Genomic DNA, 12,156 nt, shown 5'->3' on the forward strand with positions numbered 1-12,156 from the left:
GGCTGCTCAGTCACGACAGAATTGCCTCCGCAACGGTTTCGGTAAGAGCTGTACATACTCGCGCTGTCCCCTATCCGTCCAGCTGAACGAACCCGTCGGTGCACCGCACTTTTCAGGTAGGGCATGCCGATAGGTGCGGGCCGATGCAGACCCAAACGTCGATCTGTCGTCACCCGCTCACAAGTCAGGCTCATCATCGTGCTCCTGCCCCTCATTGAGGTATCGGCGAGCGTGATCCCGCGCCACCATCGATGTCTCTGCTCGCGGATGTCGATGAGCGCCGGGTGGCCAGTTATTCCCTGCATCGAGCTCGAGTCAGGTGTCGACTTGGGGGCTGGTGGCTCCTGTCGTACGCCTTCGGCCTCGAATGAAACGGCGGTGGTCCACCCATCCAGGTATACCTGTGGACCCGCGTGTGTGCACTGACGAATCATGACCGTAGACAGCCGCGCCCGATATACCAATCTCCGACGGGCCACCACGCCCGAGGCCTGTCGTCCACAGAGCACACCGTAGATCGCGTCCTACCACACCTTTGAACGCTAGCCTGGGCGCGCTCGAATAGGATGTCTCAAGTGGGTGGCGTTTCGCGTCTTGGTTTGTGCGTCTTGTCTTTCAAAGTCCACCGTCCGGCTCTTGCTCCTTGCTCGGAATCGAAGCACATGGCGTATGGTCGCGTCGCTCATTGCTGATCGTATTGAGTTCACATGGATTGTTGGCTCACCTGCAACGATCTCATACTGTTGGGACTATCCAGGAGGCAGGTTGACGCCTCCGCGGACCCCTGTACGACTGAGATGATGGCGGCGGCACCCCTACATGGTCCTGTCGACTGCTCCAGTAACGGCTGACGCGGTCATCATCATGCGCCCCTCATCGCGCGACCTTCCTCAATCTGTGACCTCCCAAACTACTTGCTGTTCTGCCATCAGACGAAGTGAGGTCACGCCGATCCGGGCCTCCGAGGTCCGGCGGCCAAGTACAGATGATTTTGGCGTGACCTCACCTTCGGAATCCAAGTGCTCATACTGAACGCAGAGCTAAGTAGCAGCACCGGATGTGATTGGGCTATACCGAAAGAGGAGTATGTGCCGTCTGGCATCAGAGACGGCGCACTCATCTGCTGCACCATCAATGATCGCGCGCGCATTCGAGGGCGAGCCCTCGTGGGATGGCATGCCGCGGGTGATCGTGCGAGTGGGATGTTGGGATGTTGTTTACTCGAAGTACATATGCGAGATGCATAGATTTGAGACCAGTGTGCCCGATAAAAGCAATTGGCCTTGGTGAGCCTGCAAGGACCATTATCAGCGTCCGTTGATGAAGTGCAGCACTTGAGTGAGCAGGAGGTATTGCTTCATCTGTTGCTCATCGCCAAACCGTAGATATTCTCAGAAGCTCTCTGGCCTGAGGGTCCTCCTGACTCTCGCCTTCTGACTGAACCAAGACGATCGAGGTTCGTGGGGACCGAAGACTGTTGAGATGTTGTATTGTCGACAGCAATGTAATGGACGCCCTCGCGTTTCCATTACTTCGCTTGAACCTTTTCTTGTATGCATAGGAGTTTTAGAAGTGGGCGGCTTATCGGAGTCTACGTCCCTTCTATCACAACAAACTTATGCGTGTTCCGCGAGGGCGGCTTAGGCGTCAGTGTCACACCCGAGAATCTAAGATGGCAGGTGGGCCGGAGAAAGAGATGTAGACCCTACGACACTTAGGAGTCAAGAGAACACCCGTATAATGTCAAGTGAAGCATTCATACATTGGGTGAACAGTTCAGGTCGCTGTACCCTACGATGCGAAGGGAACTTATCCGTAAGGAGAAACAACCTTTCCAACCAACAACATTATTGGATAATGCATGGATCAGTAATCACAGTTTCCCTGTACGGGAGACCGCGGACAGTAGACCTACTTACTGATGGTCCAGCTCAAAGAGGCACCGTGCCATTAGGACAGAATAGGAACTCGGCGTAGTACCTCAACAACATCACGTTCCGCATTAAGTAGTATATACTATACCCCTTGGCTCAATCACATTCTTTCGCTGGCCTCCACCGTCCATCCCAGAACGTCAGTTTTCCAGTACTTATGGTTGCACCGTGGTCAAGCCGTGTATGGCGCCACAGTATATCGGCTCACCTACGCGTCGAACTTCGTGCTTTGCGGATTTTCCCAAGAAATTTCGCTTACAGGTACACGTCCAAGCGCGCCTCCAGAGGCTTGTCGTCGTACTCCCCGTGCACGTCGCGCCTGGGGATCTAAACATTATTGGAGTTCTCTGAGTTACCTATAGCCCTTCTCGAACTATCACCAAGATGTCCTTTGGGCACTTCTACCTCGAGGTGAGTGCTTGGGACTCCCCACCAGTTCACGAAAGTCTATCAGCGCCTATGGAGTTTTTTCGCTTAAAACAGTTTGCCACACCACAGATGTTTGCCGACAATCGTGGTGCACACTACGACGCCATACACGGCTTGACCGCAGTGTAACCATACTGGAAATCTAACGTTCCCGAATGTACGCTTGGTCACTTTATTCCCTCCGAAATATTTTCTGACAACTAGACGAACGTCCACGGCATGTTCTCATGACTTAAGAGTTTACAGACGCTCAGCGCTGGCTGAGCCACTGACGACATCAGAATCAAGCGGTTTCCAAGCGCGGCGGCCGACTCGTGTTCTGCTGTTTGCTTCCCGCCTTCATTGTCGGCGGGCGTCGGATTGCGGCCTTGCTTCCCGAACATCTGAATGGTTACTCCGCATCATGCACGTCCATCTTTTGGGGATCCAGCGTGCTCGCTGCGTTCCCTCATTTTTCTCGACGCATCGCGCGCGGGTCGCGAAGAGCACGGCATTCAGCCTCTATACAGCTATCGCGTCTACACGACCACCATCTCCGCGCTGCACAAGGTATGCTTCTGTGCATCTTTCCCGTACTCAAGCTCTACAAACGACACTGTCATAGCGAACACGTTTTCCGTCCCCTCGCGAGGTTGTCAAGTTGCCACTGAGATCTCTGCGACACGCGTATCCCCCACTATGATGCAGAACATGCTTCTGGACACTCCCAACGGAAGCATTCATTACGTTTATAATGCCCTTCTCGTCCACCATTGTCTCCGCCGGCATCTTCTGATATACCGTACTCGCCGGCGGCAAGGTCGTCGCACCCTGCGGTCCCGCCCCTGAATGCTGAGACAGATAACCGAGCCACACAATGCAGCCATGATAACGTCAGGCGCTTCAAGTATGTGCTCTTTGCTTCATTCGTATTGACTCTAGCCATCTTACCAGTGTCTCAAGCAGTTTCCGTACACACAGTGATCTACGCTCACACTCGCTCTCGAACCTCGCTAGATTCGTTCAATCCCAGACGCTACGACGCTCTCACGCTCATGATAATACATGCATCCCGCACACACGGCGGACCCCTCGTGGCTATGATTAGGCGGGGAAGACGACACGTGGCCACCCATGGGTAGCGTCCTGATGGGCCGGACGAGGTCGCGTATCTCAGGTATCTGCTCGCGGACTTTGTCCCGCGCATGTCAACTGGCAGGTGAGCTCGCGCTTGGTCTGTGCGCATTGCTCAGGTCTGAGCGATGCTCACTGCAAAAGACGTGGACGACTTCCTCCTCGCTGAGCAGTGAAGGACCATTGGGTCCTATCGTCGCTTCAAGCCTCTGTGGACACAAAGCAAGCCGACGGCAACTAGATTGGAGAGCTCGGAGGCGCGAAGACGACCCGGGTCGCACTCCGATGCCTCTGGCTAGATCTCATCCTGATGTCACCTAGTGGCCATCACAAGCGTGATTGCTGCTTGCGTACGCGTCCCCCCTTTCTTGCTGCTTTCGCTGAGCTTGAACTTCCCTTATCGCCCATGCTTTAGCTACATTCGCGGGTCCGGAAGATTCAGTGGGCGTTCTTCCTTCGCCACTTGGCGTACTTCTATCGTACCGAGGAGCCTAGATGTCGCCACCGATTTGCCACCCTCAAAGGACATTGAGCTCGAGGTGGGTGCGCCGGTTCCGTCTACATCTCCAGATCAAGCCAGGATCGGATTTGGATACTTGTGAACCTGCAAGTCCATTGTGTTGATCTCAACTATAGTCTCATCCCACGAACTTGGACGATAGGCGCATCATTGTCCTCGCGCAAATCGTGCAAGCAGCTACTTCACGCCTGGCGCTCTCTGTCTTTTTCTACCCGCGCTCATTGACAGCCTGAATGCCAACTTGGCGGCCGCGCGCCAGGATGGACGATAGGACACACGTTTGAGATGGATGTGCGACAAGTATACCGGTCGAGGAACTGTGCGCTGATCCATGATTCTTGTCCGGTATCCCGTTCAAGGACCGAGGCTGGAGGTCCGGAAATTGATACGGTTCCTTGAGGGGCCTTCTCTGGCGCCCTACCAGGCCCTTTCTCAGCTTCTTCAGCGCCCCGAAGAGCCTTTGGCTCCGCGCGATGAGAGATCGCCGTGCTCGCCGGCGGGACTGTCCAGGAAGCGATACCGCGTCCTTCCACATTGACAGGTCCGGGAACCCGGCCTCTTTCGAGTGCGAGTCTCCGTACCGGCCGTGGACCTTGTTCCCAGCAACTCTATTGCATTCTGATCTTGATCCGGATTCCCGCTTCCGGCCGTCGAGGTCTGTTTCCCGATACACCTTGCGTTTCAGGCTTGCGGGCAGGGAGCACTGTTTGTCACAGCCTCGCCATACTCTGGCGACTTAAGTGAAGTCCTTCATGCGAGGCGCGCGAGTGCACGAGTGCCATGACGGGTCGGGAGAGCTCTTCTCCGCGTTGTGAGCGCTTCTGAGAAACATCGTGCTCCACTGCGGGTGGTGCGCAGATTGGGTAGGGTTGCGGGACCTGTTCACAACTGAATTACAGCAGCTCGCTATCGGCGCGCTGGCATTGTACCAGCAGCACGACATGCGCTTTGCATAGGTACGTACATTGTTCATGCGACCTTTCCTGAATGAGAAAGACTATTCACTTACCCGACGGGGCATGCGCAGGCCACGAGGCACCAAACTTCCCTCAAGCGCTGTTCCACGCACAGGTAGCGCCTTCGTTATTTCCTCCTCTGGTTCGCGCTGCGCGACTCCTGCTCACACTGTGCTCTGTAAGGATTGGAAAATTGTGATGGGAAGGCCGCACGATATGGACAGCGCCTGCGCCGCTCCCCACTTGCTTCCATTCAAGCTTGTGTTCGTGTCGTCCAACAGGTCACAACATTCATTGCTATGGTTCGTCCATTTATTGTTCAAAGACTATTCAGCTTCAAGCGAGAATATGACACACAAGTTGCTCAGTGGCTTCACGTTGTAGTAAGTAGTGTTGTGTGGATGATTTAGGTAAGAAGTCCCATGTGGCTGCCAGCACGCACAGTGTTGACTCATTGACACGTTTTGTAGGCGTTTTGGTGGAAGGCCGTTTCCCCGTCGGCTGTCAATGTCGTTCCCTGATCAAAGAAAGGAAGCGTACGCTCCCATTCTCATGGGTTATTGGCTCTCGCATGTTCGCCTTGTGGACAACTCAGAACTTGCAATCGCACCTCCATGGATGGCTCGATGAACGCTCATGGGGTTTGTCTACGCGTTTGCTACGTCGCTCGCCGAGGTCCTCAACACGACGGTACCTCCTGTAGACCTTTGTAGCGTGCATGCCGTCATAGTGGTACGTGAACAAGTAATCTTCTGATGGCACATGACCATGTTCCATTAGGAGGCGTGACCTGGAGCGTCCATGCGCGTGCGACTTCGACTCGGCACCCGCAGTCCACCCAAGCCGGCTGCTTGCAATGACTATCTAGACGCGGGTTGTCAGGCCCGAACATGCGTATCTGAACGTCAACGTACGTGACGAGATCATCCGTCCCACCTTTGGAGCTCATGTTTGTGTGTAGACAGTGCGCCTGGTGCTGCTTGTTACCAACAAGTTTTCATAAGACGACACGCAAGCCATGCCGAAAGTAAAGGTTAGGACGTCTTTGGACGTCGCACAGCGTAGTTTACTGGTGGATTGGTTCTCAGCTAATAATGCCAGATCTCTCTCCATTGAAGTGTGTACCCACTGACCCTTGGCAATATGAGCTAGGCAGGTATTCTGGCCCCAGTCCGCTATCATCATCGTACTCTCAACAGAAACCCATAGAATAACTATTCTGAAAACAGCGACTGCTAGTCTTCAAGGCAAAACTTGCTCCAAGTTGCTAGACATCTCGGACGCAAATCCAGTGCGTGTTGACATAGGATCAGTCAGATGTAGAGACCGTCGCAGCTGAGTAATACATGCATCGCCACTGCACTACGACACTGACTACTGCGTAGGCTATGCTACTGTCTCGGCATCTTCTTTCAACGACTTACGGGTACGAGGCAGTTCACTAATCGCAGTCTTGCGACATTTTGCTTCTGTAGGCAATGCAGCTCAGTCTGCAGCTGCGGCGATTATCGAACGTCGGCCTTGTTGGCGGGTCCGACTCAGTCGTCCACGGCGCAAGCCTCTGTGCACAGGCCGAAATCGCTCGCGTCGGCACGGAGCATGCTGAGCCGTCGTCTTTGGCCCAACTTTGACGAAGCGACACACGCATTGACCCTACGTCGGCGCTTATGACACAGTGTTGAATTAGCTGCTTTGTAGCACGCATTGGTGCGTCGAGCCGGGAATAGAGTTCAATGGCTTACATATCTACCGCAACAGTGAGCACAAACTTGCCCTCACTATCTTTTTCCTTTACCGCCACCATGGCCTCTCTCCAGTGGCAGGCGCCACACATGTCATCCCAACATACGAGGCAGGCGCCAGGCTCCAGCCACCCGCATGCAACAAAGCTGCAGCATCGAGTAGCGGTAGGTCCTTTACAGCGATCCCACTCGTCACGGAAGACTGATGGACCCACGCTTTTTTTCATAGCCTGCTTTACCCGTGGAGCAACCGCCGTATTACGGACAAGAAGAACTCGCAAGGTTGAGTACAAATTTCTTGCGGGGTCTGTTCGCTTGCCCAGACCTACACGAACCATCGCAGGCGGAACCCGCTATACCGTTCCAGTCGCTCAAGCATTTCATCGCATACGTACTGTACCGAACCCGGTTCGACTCTGCGGTCGTCTTCTCTACCTTATATCTCCTATATCGCCTGAAGGAGAGATATCCCGCTTGCACCGGCACATCGGGTCTTCGACTGTTTCTCCCTGCTCTCGTGGTCACTGCGAAGATGATGCTTGACGACACATACAGCAACAAGAGTTTCGCACTTCTGAGCCAGGGGATGTTCCCTGTGCGTCAGGTGAACCACATGGAGCGCAAGTTGCTAAGCGAGATGGACATGGAGGTTAATCCGCCTACTACGGAATTGTTTCATGTCTTCAAGGCACACGTACGCGAACGGTACAGTAACCACCCGAAGCCATGGGAAAAGATCCACTTCCCTACTCGCAACCTCTCCACAGCCAGTGGTTACACACACAGCACGTACCCGTATCCCGTTCCCTCACACCGGGCTACTGACCCGGTTGCCCAACCACCGCCACCACTATCATCGGTGTGTCACTCATCGCCCTCGCAACCACCCTTGCGGCTCTACACTACGCTCCCGATGTCTCCTTTCCCGGCCTATATCCCAGAGCAAATACGCCCATACCGCGACACTCCTCATGCTTCCTACACCTCACTTCAACCGCTGTATGACTCCCCCGAGTCCTCTCCATCGCCAATTACGCCGGACGACTACATAGTCCACGATGCTGGCTACTCCAGGAAGGCCATCGAGACGCAAGTCTCGAGGGACATGCCAACGGACGCCCAATTCTCCATGCAGCTTCCGAGCGACGCATACTTTGGCTCAGTGGCGCCGCGCCGGAGTCGTAGGACGTTGGCCGGGTAATTGGCGCGTCCGACTGCTTACAAAACAGTGAACGCTCGGACTCTGCCCAGATGCAGACTGTCCTTCCGTTGCGCTTTGCTCTGAATCTCTCCCTCAGGTCCTCATACCATGATGCTGAGCGCATTCCCCACCACACTCCTTACCCAATGTCTCTCCTCGTGGCTTGGCGGCTCTTTTGCACACACACACTATCTCCACGCTCCTTTGTCATATCTCCATCATATACCCGTAATGTATCATGTAAACTGTAGCATAGATACTGTTATAGCATCAAGAGTCTCATCGTCACAGCCGTCGCCAACAGTGTGTTCGCCATGGACATGTTACACATGCAGCGACGTTAAGGGAAAGAACAATACCTGACTCATGTGTCCCAAGTCACGAGTACGGCGACTCTCCTGCGTAGACAGTAACACGTAGGAACCCTCCTCCTTCGGACAGCCACGATCTTCCCATTGGACCTGGGAGAAGCCTTGAATGAGGTGTTGGTCCTCGAAGGTCAACCCGGCCGACGTCGCTCGCTAAGCCGAGCAGCGAAGGACGTAAAGAACGAGTAAGGCAACCAACTTGATGACATGCACCAAGCACGTTCTACCTTCACCGGGCACACGTCCCGGAGAGCCATTCTCTTACGTGGCACCGCTTCTCTTCGCTTGACTGTACGTGGAGGTCCACGGGCTTCGTGGTGAAGCTTGAAGTCGAAGGCTGTAATGCAACGCGTGCCCTCTAGTCCGTGGGACTGACCTAAAGCGTCACTCTCCGGGGGTCCCGCGTCGACACCATATCCTTGCCTCTTGAAAAAGGTTGAATGCCGGCAGTAGCAGCCGAGTTGACTCGTTCGATTGGGAGGGTTATCGATATAGTCTTCGTAAGTGGACGTACGGTATGACTGCTGCTTCTCGTAGAGCTGAGACGCACGTCTCAAATTTCGCTATGACGGAAGTGGTCTTCCAATCAGTAAAACGGATACGACGAGACATGGTGCCGTGACCGCGCACGCTATGCCTCTACACCCATTACCCATCATCTCGTGTTGGAGGTGTATCAAATCACCTTGGTTGGATATTTGGCGAATGAGCGTACCAGTCAGCGGGGCCGGAGCGTCCAATAGGAATGTTGAGCCCTGCCAGGCTGCTGTGAGTGATGCCCTGAGAATGCTGTATCTAGGTACATGATTGCACGCTTGACATGCAACAGAAGATCCACTCGCAAAAATTGACGAACTCCTAGGCCGTCGTCAGTGCAACTTGCCAGAGGTGTCCACCAGCGGCTCCTTCGACTGCGAGTTTCTGACAATGCTGAAAACGTCACAGAAGTCCCTAAACATTGCGAAAAAAAAAAGCACTCAACACATTGCGAAGATACATTCCGGCTCTCGAAATCACAGAATGAAGGAAGGCGGTGGTCGATGTGCAAAACAACAGCCTATATCGTTGCCATCGCGCCTATGATTGCGTGCGAGTCGCTGTTCCGGGCGCTCCCGAGCCTTATCAAGTTCCAAACACTCCGAGGACAGACGGTATCTTCGTACCAGATACTTACAGTATGACTCGTATGGGTCAGACAGGCATGGTTTAGGGCACATTTTTCACGAGGAGGCTCCTCCAAGAAGGGTCAGGACGACAACACTGCAAACCTTGGGTCCGTCTCTTGTGGCATCTACAGTATCTCGTATTGCACTGACAACCTTAAGTGACAAAATGAGACCCGCAAGTCATAGTAATGTTGGGATTGGCTCCGCTATCGACGCAAGATCACGGGATCAAACATCCCGTGCGGCGAGAATGCTTGTTCTGACTATAGGCTATCCTACACCTAACGCTCACCACGAACGCCCGGCTCTGATCGCCTTCGCTCCCTCACTCTGCGCCTCGTCGCGAAGGTATCGAGCGTAGATCTCAGTGAAATGCACCTTGTCCTATGATGGCTATCAATGATCAGCTGACTTAGCTATCGACTTGAACTTACACTCGACGTCTTCAGCACGCTCTCGCGTGACTCCAGCTGCGCCGCGTACTCCTTCCATCCCCCGCCGACAGCCTCGCGGCTGTATCCGCGGTGCTCCGCAATAACCCAGTCCCTAACGACCCAGGGGGCCAGCGCAACGTCGACCAACGTGAACTGCTCCCCGAGGAAGTACGGCCCCTTGACCTTCTCGACAAGGGTCCGCAGCGCCTTGTTCAATTCCTCGAGATGCTCACGCTGCTTCTGCGGGTCTTGCGCCTGCGTTAGGCGCATGTTCGCAGGGACGATCTGCTTGTTGACATGGTCGGTCCAAAGGCGGACAATGGCGCGATCGAATGGATCGGATGGGAGGATGTGTGGCTCATAGTGGGGAAAGGCGTCCTCCAAGAACTCGCAGATGATGAGAGATTCATAGAGCGCACGGCCCTTGTATTCGATTGCGGGAACGAGGCCCTTCGGGTTGATCGCTGTGGGATTTAAGATAGGAAAGATAAGCCCTGGGCGCGCAGAGGCTACTAGAACAGGAGGCGGAGCTCCGCTTCTCCGAGCACCTACACAGGAAATGCGGCTCCTTCTTGTATGGGTTCACCTCCTTGTATTGATACGAGATGCCCCTCTCCTCCAGGACTATCCATGCCCGTTGAACATAGGGACAAAACTGTTCACACTGTGTCAAGACGTGTTTATTCGACAGGAGTAGACGTGAACCCACCCATCCTGAGTAAAACACCAGATCCTGCGACTCCTGATGCTGCTTGACGGTTTGCGCAGCGCGACCCGTCGCGACTGGATGGATCTGCTCGTCTGGTACACCCATCGTATCAGTCGTAGGCCTCCTGGCGCTGTGGAGTTACTGGCAGTTGTGCTTGGGTGGAACGAGGAGGAAAGAACACTGGACGATCTGATGGATGATCCTAAGATCCTCTCCGAGAGAGCTTACTCATCTTGCATTTACGCAATAGGGAACGTTCACGGATGACGCAGCTACAAGTCTTCTAATCCCACCTACTGTATACAAAGTCAATTCACCGCGACTGGCACCGGCCCTATTTACTAACGAAGCGTTAGTCTCGTGACCAGACGTTCGGAGCTTGAATCGGATGCGAACGTCTGGTCACGAGACCAGGAACATGCCTACCCTCCAACTCGCGAGACCTAACTCCAGCGTTGAGCCTGGAGTGCTCGGGTAAATCCCCCCCCTCAAGACAGACAGCGGATGGCGTTCAAACGCGGCGACACGCTACGTGGCCCAACAAGACCGAATGAAATAACCTGCTTGAACTATAGCCTGTTGCCCGGAGTCGCGTCGGCAGAACGCCAGCTGCAGCCTGTTAGCCGGCTGTGGGTACAAGCTTTCAGCAAACCGCAGGCTTCACGGTGAGTGGTGACCTTGCGGCATCACTAGTTGCTTACTCGAAGCCCGGGTAGGCTTCTTCAATCTTGAACTCATGGACCGACACAACAGTCCAGGAACATGCCTACTCTCATCATCAAATCAGCGCTGCCGCTCCGGACTCGAGTGAACCGTGGCAAGTTGAGTTTGAGTTTCAAAACTGGAAGGCCTGAAGGCGTGTTTACCTAAGCGTGCTGTCTTTCAGGGGCGACTGACTAGTAGGTCTGACGTCGAGTGTCGAGTATCCACAACTCGGAATCTGCCCCAACCATTTCACAATTAAACATTTAGGCTATAAGCGTCCCAAGGCATACCTAGACCGCGGAACTCAGGAATGTACCGACGACATTGGTGTCATTGTTGGAGTGTGTATGGCGAGGCAAGCGTGGTGCGAGCCTCGGCCGTGTTTCGGGCGGACAAGTCTTGTCGCGCCATTGACGCGCCTTGTCCCGCCTTGTTCCGCTTGGGTGGTTTCACCTCGTTTTGTTCTCGAGTACGACGTCTCACCTATCTTGTAGTAAGAACGTCTTGTTAAGTTTAGTATTTAGTACTTTCGACTTGTACTAGCTCACCTCAGTCCCGCGTACAACGCGTACTGAGGTGAGTATATGTTTGTTGATTACTTCGTATACTTATACTGATTAGTACTCTGTAGTTACTGTTCTATAGGTACTATTAATATACATATAGTCCCGCGTACAACGCGTACTGAGTTACTGTTCTATAGGTTATGAGCCCTGCCTTCTAAGGCAGACTTCAGGCACTAGAAACTTACCCCTTTAGGCAACCCCTCCTCCCCGAAATGGCGTCCATCAAGCTTACTGACGATGTCGTCCGAGTTCCTAAACTCGACGTCAGCGGCACCAACTGGGTGTTGTACAAGGAGCGCCTTACCTGGGCAGC

General features: G+C 54.0%; 2 protein-coding genes across 2 annotated transcripts; one reads left to right on the forward strand and one right to left on the reverse strand.

Annotated features, from left to right (window-relative positions):
* Positions 1-6,136: 6,136 nt before the first annotated feature.
* Positions 6,137-7,349, forward strand: DICSQDRAFT_92115 (uncharacterized protein; the record flags this gene model as incomplete). The annotated part of the gene is made up of 3 exons (XM_007369667.1): positions 6,137-6,659; positions 6,711-6,859; positions 6,924-7,349. Coding segments are annotated over exons 2-3 (531 nt in total), but the record flags the coding sequence as incomplete, so codon positions are not given.
* Positions 7,350-9,549: 2,200 nt separating this feature from the next.
* Positions 9,550-10,718, reverse strand: DICSQDRAFT_111591 (glutathione-S-transferase). The gene is made up of 4 exons (XM_007369668.1): positions 10,573-10,718; positions 10,416-10,518; positions 9,864-10,327; positions 9,550-9,813 (listed from the first exon to the last, which is right to left on the reverse strand). Exons 1-4 carry the CDS (start codon positions 10,675-10,677, stop codon positions 9,718-9,720), a joined length of 768 nt encoding a protein of 255 aa, XP_007369730.1. The 5' UTR covers positions 10,678-10,718; the 3' UTR covers positions 9,550-9,717.
* Positions 10,719-12,156: the final 1,438 nt, after the last annotated feature.

This window comes from Dichomitus squalens (genome assembly GCF_000275845.1).
Source record: "Dichomitus squalens LYAD-421 SS1 unplaced genomic scaffold DICSQscaffold_53, whole genome shotgun sequence".
NCBI classification, from domain to species: domain Eukaryota; kingdom Fungi; phylum Basidiomycota; class Agaricomycetes; order Polyporales; family Polyporaceae; genus Dichomitus; species Dichomitus squalens.

Excerpts from the sequence above, each read along its gene's own strand:
- DICSQDRAFT_111591 (XM_007369668.1), bottom strand. The coding sequence starts at position 10,677 with ATGGGTGTACCAGACGAGCAGATCCATCCAGTCGCGACGGGTCGCGCT. Across the intron at positions 10,519-10,572 it reads TGGTGTTTTACTCAGGATGG|TTTTGTCCCTATGTTCAACG; the intron begins GTGGGTTCACGT and ends CAGTGTGAACAG. Across the intron at positions 9,814-9,863 it reads GCGTGCTGAAGACGTCGAGT|GACAAGGTGCATTTCACTGA; the intron begins GTAAGTTCAAGT and ends TAGCCATCATAG.